Below are 27,089 nucleotides of genomic sequence, written 5' to 3' on the forward strand. Positions count from 1 at the left end.
CTTAGTAGCTATATAATTTTTCTTTCAAGTTTTTCTAAGGGATGTAACATGACCTGTTCAGGTTGGCTGGTAGGTGGACAGTCTTAGACTCCTACGGCATCAGGCTCTCTTATTGTGCCAAAAGGAAGGAAGTGATTCATAAATTGAACTGCGGCACATGCTCTAGTCGTCACAGCGATGCATCTCTAGATTTTGGGATCTGCAAAAGAGAGAGAAGACTTGGACTTTCATCATGTTCACCCAAATTTTTCTTACAAATTTCAAATGCTACTACTCAGATCCAAAGAATTATTTCATTTTGAAAAATTCCTAATAGTACATGCTTATTATTATTATTATTATTACTACTACTACTATTATTATTATTATTTTGTAAGAAAACTGCAATAGGAGCTTATCCATGCCCAAAGGATTATGCCTACTTAAGGTTGCGCGCAAAATCAAGAAGGTGTCTAAGGGGATGTTTGGCAACTATAACACTACCAAGTGTTTTACGCATTTGTCTCAATTTTTTGGAGTAGATTCATGTAAGTTTGGAAAATATCCCTTAAACATTTAGTCAGTATTTCAGTTGCCAAACACCCTTATAAGACCTTTGTGGATTAGCACCAAAATGTTTACGTAAGTATACTAAAACTAAGGAAACACATTGTAAACTGATATGTTAATATGAACGTATAAGGCTTTATTAGAAAATTGTTAAGAAATATTGCCTATATTAGCAAAACTTAAAATTGAAAAGACAAAGTCTTCTTACATCCACTGTAGTTCAACTGAGGGGAGGAACTAAGGTAGGGTTGGGTTGGGCGTTGGCATACCTCAAAATTTTTTTAAAAAAAATTATATGTAAATTTTAGAAAATTTCACTTGTTTTATGTAAAAATTTTGAAAAATGACATTTCGGCTTTAATCAAAATTTAGAAACTTTAATTTGTCTCATTTTATAAAAAAATTCTAGCTCCACCCCTCGTTCAATTATAATATTGAATCAAAGAAATACAAAGGATGACGGCTCCAACACTGTAACACAAATTGGATTCGTGTAAATCAGTTGAAGCAGGGGCGGAGGTCGTAGCTCTGCCCCTGAGGAGAAACCTATTAAATTGGATTTGCTCCACCAAGGTTGTGAGAATTATAATGTAAATCATAATATAAATTGCATTGCAATTTAGTATAGAAAGGTTGGCAGCATGTATTTTAAAGGTACTAAAATGAAAACCACAAGTCAAGTCTCAAGTTCTTGAGTTTCAGTTTTGTTCACCTCTTCTAAGCATTGTCACAAATTTAGTTAATTGTTGGGTACAAAACAGTGACGTTGAAAAATCTCATGAATGTCTCTACATGTTTTTCAAATGTTAAAAAACTATAAATAAAATGTGAGAATAAATATCTGGTGAGAAAAAATGTAACTAACGTGAGAAAAAATGCAAAAAAAAAAAAAAAAATAAGAATAATATTTTTTTAGAAAAGCGATTTTTTTAGAAAAGCGTTTTTTTTTCTTTTTTTCGGCTGACTTATTTTAACATACTTTTTGTATTTTCTTAAAAAACATGTTTTTTGTGACCAAAATAATTTTTTCACCATTTATATAACCTAGTCACCAGAACCCTCATCATTTTGGTGTATATCTTATTTGTAGATTGTCTTGTCCAAGAAGCTAAATGTGTGGAACGCATATAAGTGGCGACACAAACAGTACTCTAGAAAAAACCTTTCCTTTTATGTGTTCTTAATATTCATTATTTGATAGAACACACACCCACATTAATATTCTTGGTTTGGTATGAACTCTCAATCTTCAAAAACAAGTTCATTAAGTAGCTTGGTCTTTTAAGAGGTTTCTAAGTTGTAAGAAAAGTCTTCATTTGCTCCCAACTCTAGATTCCTTTGGATAAGGACATTTCCCGTTGCCCTATAAAATTTGTTCTTGTTTGATTAAGTGTCAAACAATGTAACTTTTTTAATATCGTTAGCAACCAATCAAACACATTTCAGGAGAAGAGAGAAAAATTCGGCGTCGGCCTTCTATTAATAGAGACAGATGTCAAACACGCTTGCTTGAACGTGTGGGGAGCTGATCTCCAATTCTTGGGGTCTATATGTGACACAAGGTCAAGAAAAAGTTGATATAGCATCAAAATGACCTTTTTCTGTTTTAGGTATGAGCAAGAAATTTTTAATGACGGGGTCGAATTAAAGTTTCTAAGTTTTGATTAGGCTCAAAATATCATTTTTCAAAATTTTATAAAACAAGTGAAATTTTCTATAATTTACATGTAATTTTGTTTAAAAAAAAGATTGAGTTGGGACCAAGGCCCTACTATAGCTAGGCCCCATCTGTAGCATTTGAATGCTTGGATGGTGAATAAGAGTTCCAGAAAATGCTATCCAGGAACAGTGAGTGTGGTGTTGGAGTTTCCTTAATCAATGACCACAAACCAAAAGTTTTGTGTTTGAAAGTAAGGGAAAATTATCTTGAATTATATTTTCTATGTTTGAATCAAATGGAACAGTCCCACTTTTCGTGTCTTAACTACCAAACTTTGGATAATCATTATTTGAGTCCTACTTTTAATCACATGTACTCTACGAACCGCCAGACGGTACAATCGTATAACTTGAGCTTATCAAGTGGCAAAGCCAAAATAATCCTTTTCTTTTTACAGAAATTAAGAGGGTTGTCATATTTCTACAAATTTGGACAATGATATAAATATTTTTTTGAAGAAAATAAATGGGTTTTCAAATTTCTCTGGCAGACTAAGGATAAAACTTCTTGAATTTTATTTTCTATGTTTGAATCAAACGGAATATTCCCATTTTTGTGTCTTAATTATCAATCTTCTGATAATCATTCTATGGGTGTCTTAATTTAATCACATATACTCTATGAATTGTTAGATGCTACATCGTATAAATTGATTCATGTGAAGTGGCAAAGCTAAAAACAATTGAGGAGAACTTTTCCTTTCTTTTTCTTTTTTTTTACAAACTTTCGGGAGGATGATATAAATATTTTGAAAGGTAATAAATGGGTGTTACACAAGATACTGTAGCACAAGCACAAAGAGGAACTTGTGTAGTTATTGAACCAGTTTGTATTTTGATTTGTGTGTGATGACTGAAAAATATATTTTTGTATTTAATGATAAAAGAATATATTTTCAAATTTCCAAAAAATTATTTCTTAGTTGGATAAGAAGAAAACATATTTTCAGATTTACATAATCTTTTGATATAGCGAATAAATAATCAAGCATCTACCAAACCATGACCAGCGATGCAATGAACATGAAGATCAACTACTAGTTATTCAATAATTATAATTTTAATATGATAACACATTTTGACTTGTGATACGGGTGTGTTTGTGTGTGTGTGTGATAAGAGCACAAAGCCAAGTGCATGTGTAGAGTATCCACTAAACTGAAAAAAAATTAAAATTTTGAATTTTTTTTGTTAAGCTACAATAGATTTCCAGCCGGTCAAACTAGCCCTTAAGAAAGAGAAAACAAAACAGCTATGCACAGAAAGAGAAAATAAAATTTCCAGCCGGTCAAACAAGCCCTTAAGAAAGAGAAAACAAAACAGCTATGCGCAGAAAGAAAAAACAAAATTTCCAGCCGGTCAAACGAGCCCTTAAGAAAGAGAAAACAAAACAGCTATGCGCAGAAAGAAAAAACAAAATTTTCAGCTGGTCAAACGAGCCCTTAAGAAAGAAAAAACAAAACAGCTATGCACATAAGGACCACCTCCAAAGGGGGGCCTGGTGCTCAGAGAAAAAAATAATAATAGTGGATTTAGTGGGGTTAACATTAAGGCCTACACAAACCCAGAGCTTCCTGAACGTGAACGAGAGAGTTCCTTTCAAGTCGACTAAACAACAAAACATCATCCGGAAAGGCTAGAAGAGGAGCCCTACCCACTCACTCTAGGGATCCTACGGGAGCTTTTGGTCTATCTTTCCTCATACTTTTGCAGAAGAGCTCCATGACAAGGAAGAACCAGTATGGAGAGATGGGGTCACCTTGTCCCAGGCCTCTTTGCAAGTTAAAGTACTCTCCAGGGATCCCATTTACCAAAACTGTTGCGAAGCCGAGGTCACCATCTTATCCACCCAGACTATTGAGAAGCCAAGAGACACCATGGCTCTTGGTAGAAAACCCGAATGAACTTTGTCGTAAGCCTTAACGAGATCCAACTTCAAGCAACACGAAGGCGATCCTGGTCTATCAAGTGAATGAACAGTCTCAGTGTCGATACGACATTGCCATAGAGACATCCGCTAGGAATAAACGCTCCTGCTTGATGCCCACTATTCGTTGAAGAATACTTTTCATCTGTGCAGCTACGGATTTAGAAATGAACTCGTAAAGACAGCTACAGAGAGAGCTATGAGGCGAAAATCTTGTACTGTCTGACCCCTGTCAACCTTAGGAATCAAAGCTATGAAAGATCTATTAACTTTCTTGACCAGCTTACCTGAATGCATGAAACTTTGGATGATGGCCACCAAGTCTTGTCTCACCATGTTCCAATAATATTTGAAAAAGGATGAAGAGAAACCATCAGGGCTGCGAGCACAATCAGAATCAACAGAAAAGGCAGTTCCCTTTTCTTCCTTTATATGGTCACTGGGTTGAGTAACATTTGATTTTCTAAATCAGAAACCTTTGAGCCCTCCCAAATAATGGGAAGTTTTTCACTCGATCCCAAACTAACTCCAAGAAAATTCTTGAAATGCTGAAGGCAAATTTCTCGAATATGCTCTGGGTTCTCATAAAGAATGCCCTCGCTCTCAATTTTGTCAATGAAGTTTTTTGAGTCTGTCTTATCTTTCACCACTTTTTGAAAGAAAGCATTGAATCTTAAGTTGAATCAAAAGATATTTGTAAAAGCGGATATATTAAAAGATACATCTCATTCGAGTTCGATCCGTTTACATTCATGATTATACAAATTAAATAATGTTAATTAAGAAAACAAAAATGACTATTTTGGGGTGAAAAGTGTTTGATGATTGTGCGACGAGAAAAAAGTGGCCAATTTAAGAGTGCCGCTTTTTAAGTGTTTTAAAAATATACCAATGTTTTACTAATTTTTTTATTTTTTCATGTATTTTTCGAATAAATACTGAATTATTTATTTATTTATTATTATTATTGCTCACTCATTGGAATGGATCAATCTTGGCTGAATCAGAAGCCTCACCAATTGGGCTTCTAATTTGATTTTCACAACATTTTATTAGTCCACATTTTACATCAAAAATTCTGGCTCCACGACTAAAATATTTTAATTTTCTAGTAGAAAAACCAGTACACAAAAAAAAAAAAAACAACAACAACAACAAATCTTACCATCAAGATCAAGGTGCCTTAAGAAGGCATTAAGTAATGAGAACGTTGTGTTCTTTCAGATACAGTTCAGTTTTTGGAACAATATATTTTTGAAATGAAGAACACAACAATATATTTTAAATATTGCACTTACTAATAAAGCAACGGATGATAGAGCTACATAAGTAATGATGTGCCTTCCTTGGACTGACAATTGAGGATCATGAATGGATTGGGATGAGATCGAAGATCCGATGGAACCGCTTTGAATAAGTCAAATATGAAAAACGTAACATCAGAAATTAGATAAGATTGGATTTGAACAAAGGACATTCGTTGAATTCAGCAGACTCGGTTTTAAATATATATCTGTTCATTTAATAAGCGTTCATGATTTTTCTGTGTTTCGAAACCGCGTCTTTATTATATCAAAATGGGGTTATTAAGAACTATAATTCAGGTCGGATTTGAGATGAATTGTAGATTTAAAAGTGGATTTTAAATCAAGACTCGGTTGCATTTTAAATTAGAAATTATGACTGTTTGACATTTCTAAATCGTTCTCTCAGTCACGTCTTCTCAATCCCTAAGCAAGAGGAAGGAGGAAGGGTTGGGTTCTCGAAAGCCTGACCCACCCAAGACACGGCGGCTACGTTACTTTGACGCGTAAAAGCTGTGGACAGACAGGCTCATGCCTTATGGTCACCCTGTTTTGCTGAATTCAACGGAACGAGAAAAAGAGATGTGCTTTTGAATTGAAACGGCAGCCAGAAGAGCATTTTGTACTTGGACCAACTTTTGACTTTTCACAAGGGATCCTCCGGGAACGATCTTTTTAACTTTTTTTTTTTGCGTCCATAAAATAATAACAGAAACATGTTTTATAAATGAGAATGTTAAAATATATGAAAAATATACATTTTAGTCTTATAAAGAAAGATAATTTCTTTAAGAAAAAAAGGAGTTTCACATGTCACGTGTTTTAAGTCGACTTATCCACAATTACATATTCCACATATTTATCTCCCCAACTTTGTTTTTCTTATAAAATTTCGTTGTGAAAAAATTGATTAAAACATGTGAATGATGAGAAACTCGTTATTCCACGGCATTTTTTTTTTATTGAGGGACATAATTTTGTTTGTTGAGGGACATAATTTTTTGTTATTTTGTTTAAGGGTATTTTCGTCCTTACAAAAGAAAAAGACTACTTCTCTTTCACTCTTTTAATTTAGACGTTATACTGTTTTAGTTGGTTTGGACGTTATAGATTTCTCTTTCTCTGCTTTTCTTCTTTATAAGGAAAGGACATTTTTGTCTTTTACCCTCAATCAATATGTGTTTCCCCGCGAATGGAATGGAATGGAATGGAATGGAATGGAATGGAATGGAATGTTTTACTCTCTTTCTTCTTTAAAGCTGCAGGCTTCACCTATTCTGATTCCCTTCCCATTTCACATTCCCATTACTTTGCTCAATGTTTTTCACAAATACTATTATTGCTTAATACTATTTAAGATATATATATCTATATATATAGAATCGCATATATATTTATTATAATTTATTGTATTTATAAAATAAATTATATTAAAAACTATTTTTAATTTTTATCGAACCTGGCCGACCCATGCCCAGCCCTAATATATTAAAGACAACCTGCATGATGGGGCTTGAATGATTTCAAGCATAAGAAAAAAAAATCCAACCTTTTGTTTAAGGTGAATTTTGAGAAGTTTGACATGCATCAGTCATTTCAAGCATGAGTACGAGGCTTGCTCTCTAGAGATCTTCTCTGATAATGAGAACATAGTATTCTTGCAACACATATTTTTAGAATATATATTCTAATAACATCATGTTTTTATTGAAAAACAAAATATGGTGTAATTATATACTATTTGACTGTTGGATATAGAAACAACATGTATACTCATTTAATTGTTTCTTGAAATAATAACGCAAACATGTGCACCAATAGCAGAATGTTCTTATATATCAAACACCCTCTGGTAGAAGGCAGGCAGAGCTGCACACCAGCTGAGATGAGGTTGCTTGAACTCGGTTGGGATTAAAACCCATTGAGTTCTGGTGGATCTTGCCTTAGCCCAGCTCGAGCTCAGCTTGAGTTCTTAAGCCAAGCTTGAACTCAGCTGAATTTGGTGGATATCCGTCAAAGGGAGAGGGCACCAACACACCAAGACCAACTTTCAGAAACTCGACTCGTGCTCGAGCCCACCTACAAGGTGCTCCAGCTTGACTAGTGTATTATACTGAGTTTGGGCAAGTTGAGCCGGAATCGAACTCAAGCAACTTGACTCTTCATGCACTCATCTTAGAAGGTGCACAAGGCCGTTTTGCCAAAGCTGGTTATATACACACACCCTCGTTATGTGCACAGGATGGGCTCTAATGCCCGACGCCAATATTGGCGAGCTGGAAAAGGTCAAGGGATAGATTCAGAGTAGACAATCCCCTCTAAAGGGTAATATCATAATTATTCTGTCCTAATATTTTGAACTTGCAGAATCATTTACAAGAAGTGAAGAATTACTTTAGCCTTTGGAAAGAAGAAAGAAGATGATGACAAATAACTCATTGAATTCATGATAGAGCTATTTTAGGTGAGCCAAAAGCTTATGATCCACTTCCCGGAAAGAACTTGAAGATCCTTCGTTCCCGGCCTGTCTATGGATAAGTTCTTCAACTTAGGTATCACATTCTACTACTCAACACGCAGAATCATAAATGAAAATTGAATTATAATGGAGCTATTAAATGCGAGTTCAGCAAACAAAACCAACTGTCAAAGCCAAAGTGTTGGACCCATTAGAAACATGTAGTTTACATGTAAAAGACTAAGGCTGCATGTTATGCACCGGACAAAGTCTTTCTACATCTTTCTCTTGTGTCTCAGTCTTGAGAGACTGAGACCAAGAAGTATCTCAATTTCTCTTTAGTCCGGCACCTGGCAGACTTTCCATCTACCCCAGGGGTGGAGTTAGAAATTTTTTATAAGAGGAGCCGAATTAAAGTTACTAAATTTCGACAAGGACCGAAATGTTATTTTTCAAAACTTTTATATAGGACAAGTAAAATTTTCTAAAATTTACATGTAATTTTTTTTTCAAAAAAATTTGAGGTGAGGGCAGGGCCCATGCGAGCCCCCCTGGCTCCACCCCTGCATCTACCATTTAGCAGCAGCATCTTTGCTTTCAGACTGAAGGTGCTATTTTTTTTTCTTTCTCTCTCTCTCTCTATTTCTTTAGTGTGGCATCGACCCTGGCCTCACCCATCTATTAGGAAGCCGGTGGCAGGGTTTGAACCTAGCTAGGCCAAATGGAGCCTACTATACAAAAAATCACACAGACACTCATATAAGTAGCACATATATGTGTGTTATATATATACATACACACATATGTGCTAGTTATGTTAGTCGTAAAAAAAACAAGAAATTTAAGCACGCACTTCATATTTTTCAATAGATATAGTTTGCATATGTTAATGGATACGAGGGTTTTTCAAGAAAAATTGCAGGAATGTAAAACATTATAAAAATCAAAAGGAAGGTCGTTTGTTTTTGCCCTGTTATCCAAATACAAATCCTGAAGCATGGGTGTGAATCCATCTAACATGTGAACCCGATTAATATCTAGATCCATAAGTCAACATAGGTCCAAATAAATATATATGCTGGGATATTCTTCTTCTGTTATAATTAATGAACTTAAGGGCAACGATAAGCTTCAAGCGAAATGTCCAAGAAAAGAAGTCCCAAACAAGACGTTGCAGTGGGGTTCATATTAATGAGGGAATAAGTTTCATTCTTGCCTCAGTCACACAACTGTTTTAAATGCATGGAATTTTGCTTCCGCAAATAAACCAGCTGCCTTTGAGACCCAACTTTCCCAGACTTTCTTGGAAAAGCTTCACTTTGAGAGAAGCACTTTCCGTTGTCATGGATCGCTTTCTCACATGTTTTCCCATATAATTTTCTCATATGCTTTTCCTTGTTTCGGTTGTTGGATTAGTCAAACGTCCCTGGGTCGAACCCGGCGGGCGCCGACCTCGAACCTCCTGACTTCAGGTTCCCTTTTATCTCTCTTTCTCTCTCTACCTCTTTCTCATTAATTTTATTTCTAAAAACAAATTTTCTTATATATACGCAAATTTACGGGTTCGGACGTGGGTTGAATATTTACTTGTTCATGTAAAACATTTGATAATAAAATACTTTATATTTTTTTTTGTGGTTAAACCATGGTTAGGATTTTAACCATGCTTTGGAAGAGAAGGCGTGTGTGTGCGTGTGCGACAGGGGGAGCGAAGGTGGGGTTGGAGAGACGGTTTGACTGTGCCTCTCTCTCTTCTCTCTGTGGCGTGGCCGTGGTTATTTGGTGGGTGGACTTTCAGATGTGCTTCTGCCCGCCGGCCACACCCTCTCTCTCTCTCTCAATTGACTTCCTACTTCCTTCGTTCTTTTAGGGTGCTGTTGGTTTTTCCTTGTTCTTTGGCTCGTGTGATCTATCTGAAGAAAATAAAAAACTTGGTGGCCGCAGTTCTACCATTTCTCTTATTCAGGGTTGGTAGCTCTGTTCTTGATATCTGGTTGATGGGCATCTGTTTTTGGCTTTGATCGTGACTCTCCGTGAGATATTTTGAGTTTCTCGGAAGCTTTTGATTTCGTTTGGTGCTCTTGGTGTTGGAGGAGATAGAATTTCTAATGCTCGTCTCTTGATGATGAAGTTGGTTTCAGTCCCGTCTTGTTGAAAAACCAGGTTTTTCATATGGTTTTTGGTTTCTATGGTCTTACTGGTTATCTTTTCTTTGCTTTGGATTTCCTGAGAGTCGATTCCGCGGGTTTCTTCCGTCTGTTCAATCGGTTTCTTGTTCTAACTTGGTAAAAAGCGGGTGTTCCTTAATTTGCCTCTGCAAGACAACCTTGTTTGGAAAATCAGCCTTGTTTTTTTCTTTCGTTCTTGTTCTGCAGGACCGATACTGTTGGTCTGTCTTCTGGAGTTCTGAGTGATGGTTGCTGGCTCAAGCCACCGTTTCTACTTCTGCTGTTGGTGAATCGGATGCGTGGAGTTTACTTGTGTTTATCGTTCGGATGTTAAGTTTCTTGTAAAGAATTTAGTAATCCATATGAGCAGTTCAAGAATAAGTTCTTCGATATCAGTTTGTTGAAGTGGCTTTCTCTTTATTAGTTTCCTGATTGGTTAGTCTCGTCGTATTCATCAAGCTCTTGTGCAATAATAAATTTCAGGGGTGGATAAAATTGTCAACCCCCAACAGCCTTCCTATGAAATTTGGTGCTTGCGATTTGGCTTGCACAAGATACACAATAAATTCTTGAAGGATTGTGGTGCTTCTCAAAGTTTGCGTAATTGTGATCAGTTGATTTGGAGGAAAAATGGGAGGAATTTGTTCAAGGAGGTCCGCTGTAAATAGTACTTTTGAGCCGACCTTCCCACGTTCCAATGGCCAGGTTCTATTGAATGATCCTGATGGTATTCCTTTTCATGCTGGTTCGAAGACACAGAACAATGCAGCCTCACCCTTCATGGGGGACAAAAACCAGTTGCGTGATCCCTTTGCCTTCTCTGATATGCCTGACTATGTCAATAATCAGTTTGATGAACAGTCAAAGGAACCACAGTTGAACAGGTCACAGTCTCAGAAGTCCAAAACGTCGAGATCAGTGGCAGCAGCGAAAATAGGTGCAACAAAGGTACTTTTGCTTCTTGGTACTTTCTTTTCTCTCCCCATTTCATTAACCTTGTTAGCAAAGCTTAGCATTCGGAATTTTCGTTTTATCACTTCTTTCTGCAACCAGAATAAGGATTATGAGATGCCTGTTATTTGCACTTATCGACCTACTAACAATTCCTATTACATGTGCAACACTAGGGTACTGGGTTGATTATAATTCATGCGAGCGTTCTTCCTATATTCTTAACTTACTTTATGAGAACTGGAAACACGGAACCAAATTGAATAAAAGATCCAATTCTTATTCAAGGCTGTTACTAACTCGTTGTCTGTATTGCTGTCTGTCTTTATCCTCTAAAACAAAGTGATTTCTAGGCGAGGATCCCTATGAGCTGTTTGCTAGTCAAATGACATCTTTTAAGCCTCTCCCTTGAGTGTTGGAACGAGAACATTGCTGTCAATAAGACACATTATCATAGATAGAGTCTCATAACACACACAAACCCACATCCACAGACTTAAGTGTGAAAAATGTGGATATGTGGTATGAAAAAATTCAAAGTAACATTGATTCTTTGACTATATCAGGCAAAAGAATAATTTACTATGAACACAAGGGAAAACCTATTTTAGTATTTCCTTTTATTTTAAGAGCCACTTTATCTTTCAAAAACTATTCATACTGCATTTTGAATTTTATCTACAAGTTTTCTTGGGTAAAATTTGTTATTTACTATGTTGAAAGAAGTTCACTTCAGCTGCAATGTTATTAGTTTCATGATTAATATACTGTAAAATACAAAGTTTATATATTCTGTTTAGCAAGTGTTTTATACCATAGCTTCTTTTTGGTTTTCTGTATCAACAAGGGGAACCACTGCTTCAAGTTGTGGGACCTGGAAGATATTTTCACCTGTCACACGGCTCTCTTGGCCCACTACTGGCTAAAACATTTCAGCACACCCCTTGCCTGCAAGGGCGCCTACTGTTTTGCCCTTAAGGCAGAGGCCGCACACCTTGGGTACTGAACTCTTGATGTCCTTCAACTTGAACCCCTAAAACCATCTGCTATCCCGCTTAGTCAGCTGCCTGAAGTCCTTGTGGACTGCATAATTTCTTACTGGAGTACTAAGTTTTCCGAATGGTCAAATTGGCATTCTTTTAGGACTACTCACAAATTTCACATTTTGTTTTTCAGTCCTTCCTTCTATAAGAATTGACAGCATGAGCTTATTCTTGTGCAATAAAATTCTAAATTCATAAAATGGTGTTATTGTAGTATGTTGTTGATTACAAACACAAATGTGTCAATGTTTTTTTAATACATTAGTCTGACACAGGTATCAGAAGTTAGCTCTCTTCTGGGAAGAGCAGGTACAGTTGGGCTTGGCAAAGCCGTGGAAGTTTTGGATACACTTGGAAGTAGCATGACTAATTTGAACATGAACAGTGGCTTTTCATCTGGGGCCACATCAAAAGGAAATAAAATAGCTATTTTGTCATTTGAAGTTGCCAACACAATAGTAAGAGGTGCAAACCTTATGCAATCCCTTTCAAAAGAGAATATAAAATACCTAAAGGAAGTAGTTTTGCGTTCCGAAGGTGTCAAGCGTCTGGTCTCTTCAGACATGGATGAACTACTAAGAATTGCCGCCGCTGACAAAAGGTATCACGGACATGAGATACAGTTTACATTTATCTACCTTGAATTTGATCTATATTGGATGGTAGAATTAGCAATCAATCTTTTTTGCCTCTTGTCAAGGCCTATTATCTTCTTTTGAATTTGTATTACAGAGAAGAGTTGAGTATCTTTGCTGGAGAAATAGTGCGTTTTGGAAATCGCTGTAAAGACCCTCAATGGCATAACTTGGACCGCTATTTTGAGAAGTAATTCAGATACATATCCATTGTGTTAACAAATTTAAATCTCTTTGTTCGAACGTTGCAAAATGTAATTTTTTTACTGATCATTTATGCGTTTATTTTATTATACCAGACTTGGTTCTGAAGTTACACCTCAAAAACAATTGAAAGAAGAGGCAGAAACTATTATGCAGCAACTACTGACAATGGTCCAGTATACAGCTGTGAGTATGCTATGAATCCTTTAACTGCAAAAGTAATTGTTAGAACTGAACTTTATTAGGCATCAGAGCAGGGTATGCTACTAGGTCATCCTTAGGGATGATTGGGTCATCAGTATAATTTGGCCCAAACTTGTCCTTTAGGGGGCATGTCGCTTGCCTGAGCTTAATGGCCATTGCCTTTTCGTTGTTTGCATGAGGTAGCGGATGAAACACATTTTTCTCACTTTTTTTTTTTGAAAGAGCGACTATGGACGTGGCGAAAAAGAGCATCATTATGAAAAGGCCTGACACGTATCTTGTCGTCTGGCTGCTTACTCTTTTTGTTTGTGATCGAGATGGCGAGAACAGCAAGTCTCATTTTTCAAAAGAGCAAATATGGACGTGATAAGGAAAATAGGATTAAAACTAAGAACAAGTAAATTTATTTGTCAGGGTATGATCGCTCACCTTCGTTTTGGAAATATATATTAGCTCAGGAGAAACCAGAAATACGTCAATGTAAAAAACACCTCAATGTAAAGCTGAAGATGAGTCCATGATTTCGAAAATAACCCAGCAATAGCAGGTCTGCTGCCTCTCTTTTTTTAGCATGCCCTAATCTCATTAATTTTAATAATTTCGCAATGGCCAAAATGCAAACAGGAATACAATAAGGTACAGGTATGCCACCGCCCATTGCCTGTACACCTGATTGAACTAATTAATCGCTTGGGGATCTGGATCTGGAGCCAGATCTACATTTTTTGTTCAATCTTAAAACACGTCATCTTTTCACCTCACTGCCCATCCCCAACCCTTAAGTTATGCATGGTTTTGGACCATGAACAATTGCTTTTCAACATCCAGAATCTATCCTTTGTAAGACCTTTGGTCAAAAGATCTGCAACTCGATCTTCAGTGTAAACAAATTTGGGCTCAATTTCCTTTTCTTTGACTTGCTGACAAATAAACTGTTGATCAATCCTTATACGTTTTGCTTGGCTATGACGAGCCAGACTGAAGGACATGCTCATTGCACTTTGATTATCACATAAAAGAACATACACCCAAGTTTACCTCCATATTAGCAGATGCCATAGATCTATCTTCTTCCTTTGTACTTGATCGGGCCACTGCTTTCTGTTTTCTACTGCTCCAAGAGACCAAGTTTTCTCTAACAGATACTTTATGTCCTGAGATTTGACTTTCTGTTTTCTATGAGCTGAACTGCGTACTATATGTTGTCTTTTGCAATACTAGTTCTCTGGGATTTTTCTAGTTGCTTTCTAAAACCTGGTGATGCTAGTGGATTGGGTGCATAGATCTTCTCCATCCTAATTCACTAAAGCGTTTTTGTGAATCTTTTCATGAATGTATCTTGTGGAGGTTGATACAGGGTTTTGCTATGTAAGTTTTTGGTAATAGAATGTATGTTACAATTCTGCTTGTTTCTTTTACCTAGATCAGTGAGACTTTTTTATTTTTGCAGGAACTGTATCATGAGATGCACACATTGGATAGATTTGATCAGGATTATAGACGGAAGCTTCAGGAAGAAGAGAGCCCGAGTGCAGCTCAGAGAGGTTGCCTTTGTTTTCTTTATTTTCTTTGAGTTCCAGTTCCAATTGGAAGATAATCGTAACCTGTTGGGACATTGTTTTACATAAGGAAAAATTGTAATTAAGAATAAGCTGTTTTTTTTACAATAATATATAGTTATCCTGACATCTCCGTGAACTGGTGTAGATTTATGAGGAAAATATTGATAATTATGGATTTTATGAGGCTTCAGAAATATCATGGTTGCTGCGTGAACTTCACAAGACCCAACCAAGTTAATAGTGTGCAGTAGTCCAAACTTTACTGTATGTAATAAAAGTGGCTCCTAACTACGAGTCTAAAGGATTGAAAAAGGGTTGCTCCCTTTACTCTCAAACTTGTGATCTGTAGGGTAAAAACATAATTGTCATCTTTTGTAGAATGTATTATATGGATGTTGATCCTATTTACATGGATATGAACGTTGGAGGGGTGTGATATAAGTGTTTCAATTACAAAACAACATTTTTTGATAAAATAGGTGTTAAACCTTGACAAATGCCTCTTTTGAACATTTGTCAACCTTTTGCATATTGAACTTTGTAGATGAGTTGCTTACTGGATTCTGACATATTTGTACATCATTCAAGAGGTTTGAAAAGTGCAGAAGCCCAGAATGTACGTAACTGGATAGCTCAAGAATTCATGCTTGTACATTAGGAAAAAATAATTCAATTTTTATCATTGTAAATAAACATACTGAACTATAGTTCTAATTGCGTTGATTATCCATAGCATTAGTGGACTGCTCAATTGGCCTAGTACATCCTGAAATTAGGGTTATAGTTGAAGTGGCTGATTGCCTTCACAAAATTCAAATACTGATGCACACTGAGCCTTAGTTATCTGTGGTAGTAACCTTGTCAAAACTTTTATTGTTTTGTGGGAGGGGTGTTATATCTTCATCTGTTTAAGAGATAGAGGAAAACATATTTCATACTGTATTTTTATGGATTAGCTATTGAACTTTTGGACAGATGAATACACTTTACAAATGACATTTGTGCTACTCTTCTGTTATTATATTCTGAAGACCATCTTTCTACTCTGTTCAGTTCCAACTCATTTCGGGCTCTTCCTTGATTGGCCATTAGTAAAGCTGGCTCTGTTGATGCCATTATAAAATGCTTTTCAGTTTTCTTCTTTTTGGTATGTAGGAGACAGCCTTGGAATTCTAAGGTCGGAGCTAAAGAGCCAAAGGAAGCTTGTAAGAAATATAAAAAAAAAGTCACTCTGGACTAACATATTAGAAGAGGTATATTTTCCTGATCAATTAATTCCTTGTACAGTAGCAATTTGGATGACAGTTGTTTCTGGTTAGATGTTCCTTTGTTGTTAGCATGGTACATAGGTTGTGAGTATAACTCATCCGAGTGTTGCAAGATCTCTCTCTCTCTCTCTCTGGGCCCCTTCCTTTTTCCCCTCTTTGCCTATTTATCTTTCTTGACAGCACTATCCAAGACGATGATGTCTATAAGATGCATTAATTGCAAGATGATCTATGATAGTCTATTTTGGACACTCTTGGCCTGGTGCAAGTTGTCGTGGACATGGAAGGAAATTTAGTTTTTGTGTCCAGCCCTTGAGTCTGTTCAACAACTTTATTATTACTCATGTGTCTTCTATTTGATTCATCCAATACATCTATGTACTCAATCTTAAACCGGGCATGAGACTGCCAAGCCCCTAAAAGGGCTAGCCAGTCCACAAAAAGAAAATCAGTAAAAGAAGTAGAAATAATTGTGGAAAATATCATTGTATCACCAAATTTTTCCTGGGAATTCTTTTTATTCTTTTCTTGAAAAAAATTTGAACTGTAACTTACCTAAAAATATATAAGAGATAATAGAACAACTATAAAATTAAGAAACTGCTGCTAATTTTCTTACAGAAGTACTGAGAAGTGAGAAAGATTCGAAACAACTTTGAAAATTTTAAAACAAACAAAAGATGGAAAACATACCCTCATAAAAAAATTTTTTTTGGTTGAAAATCGTCACAATTTTTTTGCATGGTCATTTTTTTTGCTGATATTTTGAAGATATCATGATATCTAAAAAATTCTTTTTTTTTTTGGGTGATGATGTTATGAGGTTTTCAAAATATTACTGATATTTGCAATAATAATAAAATGTAACAATGAAATTCTAAAAACAATAAAAGAACTACTATGGTGATAAATTGAGCAAAGCACATCACCTAGAGCACATAAGAATGATGGGGAAAAAGAAGAAAAAATAAAGAAGAAAAGTATGGAAAAGTGAAGAAAGAACGAAAAAAAAAAAAGAAGTGGTTGCAGCTTCCCATGATGACAACTCATGGCAGTGTCATACAAGAAATGCACACGTACACGCTCGCAAGCATGAGGTAGAGATTGTATTTTATTTCCCACAATAACAAAGAATTAAATTTGACATCTGGCTAGGCATCTAAAGGATTAATGGCTGACTGGTCAGACAGTTGGCAAATGATTGATTATTTTAGTGCATCAATGATCTTGTCCCAAAGATTAGTTGGTCGATAGCTAACTAGACTGACCTGTCAAGAATTTGATTGCATAATTTCTTGATTGTGCAGTTCAAACTGCTGACATGCAACCAAATAGCATCTAAATCACCATCAATAAACTGAAACTATAATCTCCAAGTAAGGGGCATTCCAACAAAATCTATACAAGGTGAATCATTGTCCTTAAAAGTGGTCTCAGCTATATCTTGGCTAGATAAATGTAACTGTACTAATCTCAGAGGAAACCTGAGAGATTAAAACCATTTAACATGAAAAAGTTAAGAAAAAATTGCTTGACTTAAATCTGGAGCCATGCCCTCTCCATTCCTCCCTTCCATTTCCATTAAGAGGGTGCTGGGAGGTAGGTTTCCTAGCTTTATTGCCAAAAAATAATGATATACATGCACAAACAGATGCGTTGCATTATCTATACAAACGAAATAAGCTGCTGGTACCATTTGTAGCTCGCACCTTTCCCTCCATTTTCAATCCTCATTCTCTCGTTACATCACTGAGACTCGCACCAAACCACTTTTTTCTTCCTCTTTTCCATTAGCATTTCAAGCCCCAAGCCCCACATTGTTGACTTTTTTTTCCATCATTCCTTCAGTCTCATGCAAGCACCATTCCCACGAATTCCCATCTCTTTACATCACGAACTTTCTTTCACTACTTCCTGGACCATAGCACCCACCAATTCTTTCCTTGCGTGGCTAGCGCTTCTCTCTCTCTCTCTCTCTCGCTCTGTCATCCATATTGTTCTTCTTTCTCACTAACTTACCACTACTAAATTAACTCCAATCCTCCTCCCATGCCAACCGGATCTGGTTTCATTCTTGGGAACTGTATTTAAGTCTTGTGTATCACTTCCATTACCTTGAGCATGGGCACCTTACTGAATTTCTGTTTGCAGGAGGATGATGCTCTTCTCCTGAGAATTAGGCCCTGATTTCAAGCCATCTTGCTCAAGCCTTGAGGATGTTTTCGATTGTCTATGACGATGTGTCATGAGACAAACCTTCCATGGCATGCAGTTATGAAAGAAGCTGTCTTTGGCACTCTCCAGTCACGTGTCTATAGACACAAATATTGTTATTGTTTTTAAAAGTTAAAGAGACCAAGTGAGACTAGGGTGTATATGATTGAGATAGATGTCCCAAAAGTACATCCCGGGACATCCTTTCCAATTACATTTATTTGTAAACACCCTAATGGAGACTTGACCTTCTCCAACTCATCTCTTGCAGTCTTCTCCTCACCCCTTGTTACTCCTTCCTGGGAGTATGGATCCAACTGCCTGCAACCTTAATTCTTGTGACAAGTCGACAGGTGAGAGGCAGAGAATCGGCTCCTAACAGTGCCTTTGTTCAAACTGCAATTCCAGACATGTATATGAAATGTGGGGCTGTCAATGTTTTCGTTAGATTGTTTGTATATATATATATATATATATATATATATATATATTATATTTTTTTCATGAAACTCAGGGGGTGAGCTTAGATTTTTCGTTGGCCATTTTTATGTCTCATTTCTGAATTATCTTGTTACGTCAGGCAGTTAATAGTGAGGCAGTTTTCTTGTACATTGGCTTGTTTCTATAAATTTTTCTACATCTTTTTTCTCTGTCTTTTATTTTTATGTCAGTCGTAGATTGACATTCTATTGAAAGAGGCTATTATGGGCTTTGTTTCAGGTCATGGAGAAACTTGTGGACATTGTCCACTTCTTGCATCTTGAAATCCTTGTAGCTTTTGGAGATGGTGGTATGTGTCGAGATCCATCTTTGAACTTGTTGAATTATTTACCTTTTCTTTAGTAACATAATTTGCTAAGTTTCTGACATATCACTGCATTTTGTCTTCCATTTTGTTGCTCTTTTACCAACAGACAAAAGGTTGAAATAAAGCTTCTGATCTTGACAGTTTAACTGAACATCACTGAAAAGAATAGTATTGCAGAAAGCATATATTCCTCCATCTAAACCAGTCTTTGATTTACTGACTCCTATGGATATCCCTTTATTTTCTTCTAATAATAACGGGAAGTTAATAGTAAAAAAAAACAACTATAAAGAAAAACAAAGATATTCATATTGTTCTAACAAGCTTAATTTAAACTCTGGATGGCGCGGATTGGACTTCTTATTCTAACTGAAAACCTAGCCATGAAGGCCATTGGATAGAACACCTTCTATATTTTGATATGCAGATGAGAAAGAATTAGGAATCTCTTGGGGAGCTTGTCAGCTATCATCTTTTTTGCTTCTGGTGGAAAACAATGTCCCTTTAACTGCTTAATGCCATTTGTTTTATGATGGCCTGAGGGGAACATGTTGCCATGGATGAAAAATATAATAAAGCTCTCTCTAATGGAACAACAGCTACCAATTATGTGGAGTTTTATATTCTTGATAGGCTGCCTATGTCCTATTGATAGACCAGCAGCCAGCGTAGCTTATTTCCAACTATAGGTAAGTTCAGAAAATCTATATCCTTTTTGCAGTAGATTTTGTTTGATTAGTGAAAGTACCTTATTCACCCGCCCCGTTTGATTCATGCATTTCCATCTTTTGCTTTTGACTAGTTTTGCACATGCTTCTTGAAGATCAAGTTTTTCCACAGTTTTAGACACAGTTGTCTACTTGTCTTTCAATTATTTCATTGAGAATTATCTAATTCAATGTTATAAAACACATAAACCCTTATCAGCTGGGTCTAGTTAGTTAGTGTACATAAAAGAGTTCACAAATTTAATTTTAAATAAATGAAAGAAAAATGGAAAAATTTGGAAAATTTTATCTCTATAAGAAAATCATAAATTGGATAAATGTTACAAAACTACAACTATATGTTAGCTTAAACGTGCACATTTTCATTAAATATTAGAAATTAATTAAAATTAACCACTTACTAACCTCAATGCTTAAATTGGTTTTTATATTTATTGTGTATGGCTTTCTCCTTGGAGTCTTAAAACAACCAGATGGTCATATATGATATAATATAACTTGAATGTTTATTTGGAGGGCAGGCATTGTGGTAGCTCTCAGCTACCTATCTTCACCTGAAAGAAGGTTAAAACTCACATTTGCACCCATAATCACAATCAATTGGGGCAAAACCCTCTTAACCTCATGGGAGACTCCTACTATAATCTTTGATGCCCTTAAACACTTCGAGTTATTCCCTTTATAGGGGAATTACAATGGGTCAGCCGGTCAGGTACTCACAGGGGCCTGAACCAAATTATTATCAATATGCCTATTTTCTTTCCAGCTATTTACACAAGAGGGCTCATTCAACTGCCACATTGGCTATCATATAAAAAACATGAAAGCCCAAGTTTTTTTGTATGAAATCAGCCTAAATTCTACTTTTTTTAAAAAAAAACTTTAGGTGTAAAAGAATGCCTTTTTTGACAAACTTAATATTCAACTTTATGGAATATGTGTAACTTTAAGTTCAAAAATTTGTTCTGTCACTTTTCTTTTTTGTATTCTAAAGGTATAACATAAAATACACCTTATGTCGTACTGCTATTTAAAATATGGGGGTAAATTATAAGTTGATGTTTATACAGTACACCTCCTGAAACTTTTTTCACGGTGCAGGTAGGACCTGGGCATCGGGCCGGCCCGGCCTGATGTCCGAAACCCGGGCCCGAGCCCTGCCCAACCTGGTTATAATATATATTATTAATAATAAAAAATATATTATTTAAAAGTTATCGGGCCGGATCGGGCCCGGGCTTAGACCCGGCCCAGCGCCAGGTCTAAGTGCAGGATATTGGTCCCCTTTTTACCGTATGTATCATAATATAGCAAATGATATGCTACAATACTTACAACCTGACCTACCATGTTATCAGACTAGAAAGTCAGAGGCTACAAGCATGTCAATTGGAAAGTCAATAAGTATGATCATTGTGCTTTATTGAGTTCAACAATATCATAGTCATTAGTTATGATTATTATCTCTGCTATGTATAGGTGGCCTTAAAGTGGGAAAGAAGGAATGCAACAGCAACAACAAAAGGAGAAGATTGGGTTCTCTTGGTCTTGCTTTGCACTATGCAAATATCATTACCCAAATTGATACTCTTGTGAGTTATTTCTATTGGAGCATGTTCCTTTCATGGTCTAGTAGATTGGTTGCAATTTTGAGTTAGTTACTTGCTATCGTGTCAACATCTAGCAAAGCCCGCGTTGGCCTTTTATCTAATAAATGCATCCCTTCCAGAAGTCGGGGTGTGGTGCATGTATTAGGAGTCTTATTCATAATGGCAAGTGTGGGCAATACATTTTTATGTTCAGGATCTTCTGATATGAATGTAACTTACTCTATAAATATAAAGATATTGCAATTTTTTTTTAGTATTGCCGTGTGTATATCTTGTATTTTTAGACTTTTTAGTCTTGATGGTCTGCCACCTGGCCAATTATTTAACTATTGGATACTGAAAAGTTTTAATTTACCTCAAAGATGGTCTGTGTTCTGAATTGGCAAGGGTTTTGTTTGAATTTGTAATAACAGAGCATGTGGTTGCTCTTGTCGCAACGTAAAGAATCTCCAAAATTTTGAGATACAGATATGTCTTTAACTGCTTCTTTGGTACTTTTTTCTTTGTCTGGTGAATACTTTCTCCAGAAGATTTGAATTACAAAATTTTCTGCTGCATGATTATTTAAATATAATGGCTTTGCGCTGTACAAGAAAAGTGATACTCTTCATAAACCATGTTCAAGTAAAATTTTATATTTTCAGGTATCACGGCCAAGTTCTATTCCACCAAACACAAGAGATAATTTATATCAAGGACTGCCACCCAGCATAAAATCAGCTTTGCGTGCAAAAGTACAATCATTTCATGTCAGTGAGGAGGTATGCCTTCTTGAAGCATTGGCATTTGTTTGCCCATGAAATGCAATTACGATGAATTTTGGTGTTTCTGTTTGTATGGAAATGTCTGTTCAAGTCTACATCCATTTATTTCTCTCTGCTTCATTGATATGGTTGCCGTTTGTGGCTTTAGCAGGTTATCTTTGTTTTATACTGTGTATCTTGAAAACCAGATAGTTCAAGATGATCTAAAGTTCTTGTAAGTTGGGGTTAGATGCATCTGCATCATGATATGGTCATGGAGCACAATCAAGTAGCATGCATCATAAAGGTTTTCAATTGATTAGCAATTTAGCACATTCAGAATGACAAATAGGAACTCTTTCTTTGATGTATTTGTTTATAGCACGTTCTGCAATTGCTAAAAGTGAATCTGTATCTGTCCATCTAGTGGGTTACGTAGGCTCTTGTGGTTGTGGGTGTGTTGAAAACTAGAGCTGAAAGAGAGTGAGGAATGGTTGATACTGCTCGTATAGGTATGGTTTTGGTTGTTCTATCTCTTGCATCCAGATCAAGGGCATCCTTTGTTTTTTCAATTTTTTGTTTGTCTTCTCAGTGTCTTTCTTTGTAATAGACAAAAACAAGTTTTTTGTTGCTTTCAACCAAGAAAGCGGTGTCTGGTGCAATAGAGAGAGAGAGAGAGAGAGAGAGAGAGAGAGAGAGAGAGACAGTGTTACAAAAGAATGGAAAGAGGATGCAGCTGCATGAGTGGCACAGGGCGAGTTATTTTTTCCCCTTCCTTTTTTTAAGGGAAAGGTGCTCCAGCACCGGCTTGGCCATGCCCAGAGAGAGAGAGAGAGAGAAAGAGAGGGAGAGAGAAAAAGAGAGAGAGAGAGAGAGAGAGAGAGAGAGAGAGAGAGAGAGAGAGAGAGAGGGAGAGCTGGAACACATCTATGTAGAAGAGACAAACCAGGCTCCAAGTCTGTTTAGTGTTTAGCAGAGAGAGAAAAGGGAGAAGAGAGGAGAGGACAAAGCCCTTTCTTTCCTCTTTCAAGTGGGGGCAAAATGGGAAAAGTAATAACCAAAAAAGCATCCTTCATATGGGCCATCCAATTAACTCACGTCCCAAAGTATTTCATTTTTATTTGGGATTAAGTGTCTGGGAACTACCTATTTCTGTCTTTCTCTCTCCACATATGTATATAACCAGAGTAACGTTTAAACTTGAAATTGATGTATATACACACACACACACACACATGTCTGTATGTATATATGAGCGAAGTTTAAACTTGAGCTTGATGTTTTACATATGTATCCTATGTTTGCTTGAAACAGACTGGATTTTAACACTCTCTATATCAGGACTTTAAGTGTAACTTTATGTTGATACTTTTCCGAAATTTTGAGTGGTTTGGATTACATATCTGTCTGAAATTTCAAGGCTGGATTAAATATATTTTTCCATACTGTCCCAACTCTTTCTTTCTCGTATATATGGATTTATAGAAGTCTTGCTAAATCTAATCTGGCACCGTAAGTGGCGTCTCTGTCACTTGTTGCCTGTCCTTTCTTTTCCGAGGTTCTGTGAGGCTCCCTTTTGCCTTTTTGTTTCCTGTGTATATCTATTAGTCGATTCTTTGCAATAAAAGGTTGGGTTTTTTTTTTTTCCTTTTGGGAAAGGGGTGGTTGGTGGGGGGGGGGGGGGTGGAGGAGGAGGTGGGGGGGTTGAGGGTGGGGTTGGTGGTGGGGATGGGGGAGAGTGAGCAGGAAAGGAACTGGAGTACCCATTTGCGCCAACATGTGCAGGTGGGCAGTTATTTGATCAAATCCGATATCTACTTTCCACAATATACTCATCTGGTACTTAGATATTTGATATTTCAAAATTGATGGTCCTCAAGTTGGAACGTATAATTGCATTATTCCAGACATTGTTAAGGGTAATCTCAAAAGCACCTTTAAACTTGGATATGTGCATCTCTATAGCCTGAGAGTTCAATGGATTGATGTTGCTGTTGGTTTTAGTATGGTACTTGGATTTAGATTCAGTGAAAGATTGGAAATTTGATGGATAACCTATGACTTCATCTGGTTCAGTCCTATCCACTTTGTCCAAATCCAACTGGTCTGCATCCATTTTCGAACAACCTTGTGTGGATGGAAAAGGAAAGCTTCAAGCCTTTAACTCTGTAGATTTCATGCCACGTGTGCTGCTCTTTCCCAATTCACTGTCAGTTCCTTCTTGGCAGAAGCGAGTTGCATGTTCTACACAATTCGTAGTCAATTTCATCAGTGTGACAGTGTTTATTATGGAATAACACTAATGTTTTTTTTTTTTTCATAATTTGCTGGTAGGCTGCTTCAGTCAGATGAACAGGCTGTGATTCAATAACTAATGCTTTTCTGTGTCCAAATTCTGCCAGCTTACAGTGCCTCAGATCAAAGCGGAAATGGAGAAAACTTTGCAGTGGCTTGTTCCAATTGCTGCTAATACAACCAAGTAAGTGCAAGTCGAGAGACTCTTTTTGCCCTTAATCCTTTGAATGTACCTGTTCTTGATGCTTTCTTCCTATTAAAGGCTGTCACATGGGCATGCCTAAATAAAGTTGAGGACTATATGCATTGATTACGAACACTTGATTGGTGGTGTACAAGATACCTCACGTCAAGTTACCTTTCAAAAGGTAACTCAACATCTGGTACTTTGATTGTAAGAAAGTAACTTTGCATGTGGCCCCTTTTGATTTGACTTATAAACAATGCACGTTGTCCTTGTCTTTAGTTGGTTACGTGTTCCACATATCATATATGCAGGAGAATCAATTTGGCTGTCCAATGATCTGTCTGGTGGGCTTTTCAGCCTACAGAAATTCATCTTTCAAAATTTGATCATATGGATGTGCTAAGCTGAACATATAGTTAGAATGTCCAAGACCACATGTTCAAGAAATTCACCAAAATCAATGTCTGGATTGGATTTAGTAAGAATTCAAAACTCAAGTCCTAAGTTTTCAGGTCAAAATTCGATCTACACATTCGATTTTTATGTTTTCTTTAAGTTCTTCAGTTTTGGATATTCCAACCACATCCATGGTCAAATTTTGAGAAAACCGGCCCATCAAATGGCTTAAAATGGGATGTAGTCCAAATCTAGTTTACACGGCCACACACATTTGAAATCCCTGTTTTCCAAGCTTCTTCTGAAATTGTCGTGTGCTGTCCACATCCACAAGTATGCCCATATGACGTAGATTAGAAACTTGAGCTTATTTTGTATTCCTTCTCCCCTTTGCTCCCCTTCGTTCATTGCTCATGCATTAAAATTTTTTTGTCAGAGCGCATCATGGCTTTGGTTGGGTTGGCGAATGGGCAAACACTGGGTAAGTCAGGCTTACTGCCCTAGTGTAGTTATTCCATAATTTCGTGTTAGGCATACACATAAGCAATTTGAAATGATCTTGACCAGGTCTGAGGTGAATCGGAAACCAGCAGGGCAAGCAGACTTAACCCGCATAGAAACTCTATATCACGCTGACAAGGAGAAGACAGAGGAATACATTCTTGACCTGGTTGTGTGGCTTCATCATTTGGTCAGCCATGCAAGACCTGGTCTCCAAGCTTGTATCAAGTCCCCTATCAAGTCGCCCATCCGATCTCCCACGAAAAAGATGGCTGCAGCCTCTCTCCTAGAAAAACATAAGGTAGTAAAGCAATATGTTCTGTCTCAAGAAGACCGGGATATGCTGCGGGAAGTGACTTCAAGAAAGCTGACCCCTGGGATCAGTAAAAGCCAAGAGTTGGATACCGCAAAGACCAAGTCTGGAAAGTTTAGCAGGTTGACTAGAAGTTGCAGCCATTCTCCAAGTACTGGTAACAAGAAGAATTCTATTCCTGTGAGAAGGCCATCTACTTTGCCTGTTATCGACTTCTACATTGACAAGTCGAAGGCCTTGGATCTCATTGACAGAGTTGACACATTTATATAGGCGGTTTTTGCTTGGCAGCCACTTCTAGTTTTACGGTAGGATTAGACCCAATTGGGTCAGTTCTGCTTAATTTTTATTCATCTGAAGTGCAGAGTGACGACAGTGGCATGCAAGGTCTTGGTGGGAGGGGTTGGCTGCTTGGTGTGGGGAAGGCATTTTTGTAAGTAATTGTAGAGATGATAGTGGGAAATCTGTATTATAGAAAAAAGGTGATTTGGTCTGTCTCAGTGGTTGGTTAATTTTGTTTATTTATGTAAAAATTTCATATTTAATGTATCGGTTTTGCTGGCAGTGTATGATTGTTCTTGTAATTTGCTTTGCTTTGATTTTGATTACTTATTTGTTCTATTAATTTGGAGCTTCTGGGCGCAAGAGGATGTAAACGCTAAAGTGTTTCCTTGTCCTGCAAAAGGTCTTATTATCTCTATATGTTTGAGCACAAATGAAGGAAAAATACTCCAAAAATATCTGGAGCATTGCAAATTGTCTCTTATCGGTTTCTCATCAAAGCATTATTGAGATCATATGTAGATATACGATTGAATTGTTCAAAAATAGTGTTTTAACATACAATTTTGAGCGTCTGGTTTTATTCTTGACCTAATGGTGTGTGTGTGTATATATATTTATATATATATGTAAGTTTGTACATATATGAAAACTACTAGGTGCTAGACGCTTAGATGCTATAGGGATGAGAACGACGAGAAAAAGGTGAAGAACAAGGAGAAAAAGGTGAAAGCAAATAGTAGATAACAAAAATGCTTCATCACCTTTTTATCATTGTTTGTCTCTCAACCTTTGATCCTTCATTTCAAGAAGATCCAGGGTTGAGGTTATTCTTCATCTATCTAGTGTTTGAATGCCTAGCATCTATCAGTTTATATATATATATATATATATATATGTGTGTGTGTGTGTTTGAGTGCCTAGCATCTATCAGTTTATATATATATATATATATATATATATATATATATATATACACACACACTACTTAATCATATAAGGTTTATGGCTTTAATGCAA

At 36.6% G+C, this 27,089-nt stretch overlaps 1 protein-coding gene across 4 annotated transcripts; it reads left to right on the top strand.

The window, feature by feature from the left end:
* Nucleotides 1-9,686: 9,686 nt before the first annotated feature.
* On the top strand, nt 9,687-26,356 carry LOC116266767 (protein PSK SIMULATOR 1-like). Of its 4 annotated transcripts, none has more exons than XM_031648102.2 (13): nt 9,687-10,242; nt 10,333-11,073; nt 12,395-12,720; nt 12,852-12,944; nt 13,054-13,144; nt 14,613-14,706; nt 15,880-15,977; nt 18,927-18,996; nt 21,222-21,334; nt 21,997-22,113; nt 24,498-24,574; nt 25,410-25,454; nt 25,541-26,356. In XM_031648102.2, the coding sequence occupies exons 2-13, from the start codon at nt 10,756-10,758 to the stop codon at nt 26,058-26,060; spliced, it is 1,962 nt and encodes a 653-aa protein (XP_031503962.1). In that variant the 5' UTR covers nt 9,687-10,242; nt 10,333-10,755; the 3' UTR covers nt 26,061-26,356. The 4 variants fall into 4 exon arrangements, with proteins under 4 accessions (XP_031503962.1, XP_031503963.1, XP_031503961.1 ...); XM_031648103.2 differs by having other exon boundaries at nt 9,687-10,120; XM_031648101.2 differs by having other exon boundaries at nt 9,687-9,924.
* The last annotated feature ends 733 nt before the right edge of the window (nt 26,357-27,089 follow it).

Source organism: Nymphaea colorata, chromosome 13 (genome assembly GCF_008831285.2).
Source record: "Nymphaea colorata isolate Beijing-Zhang1983 chromosome 13, ASM883128v2, whole genome shotgun sequence".
NCBI lineage: Eukaryota > Viridiplantae > Streptophyta > Magnoliopsida > Nymphaeales > Nymphaeaceae > Nymphaea > Nymphaea colorata.

Bases quoted from the DNA above. Each gene is read 5' to 3' on its own strand.
- LOC116266767 (XM_031648102.2), top strand. From the start codon at position 10,756: ATGGGAGGAATTTGTTCAAGGAGGTCCGCTGTAAATAGTACTTTTGAG. The intron at 13,145-14,612 runs GTGAGTATGCTA...TTATTTTTGCAG, and splicing joins CAATGGTCCAGTATACAGCT to GAACTGTATCATGAGATGCA. The intron at 18,997-21,221 runs GTATGTGTCGAG...TGCTATGTATAG, and splicing joins TGTAGCTTTTGGAGATGGTG to GTGGCCTTAAAGTGGGAAAG.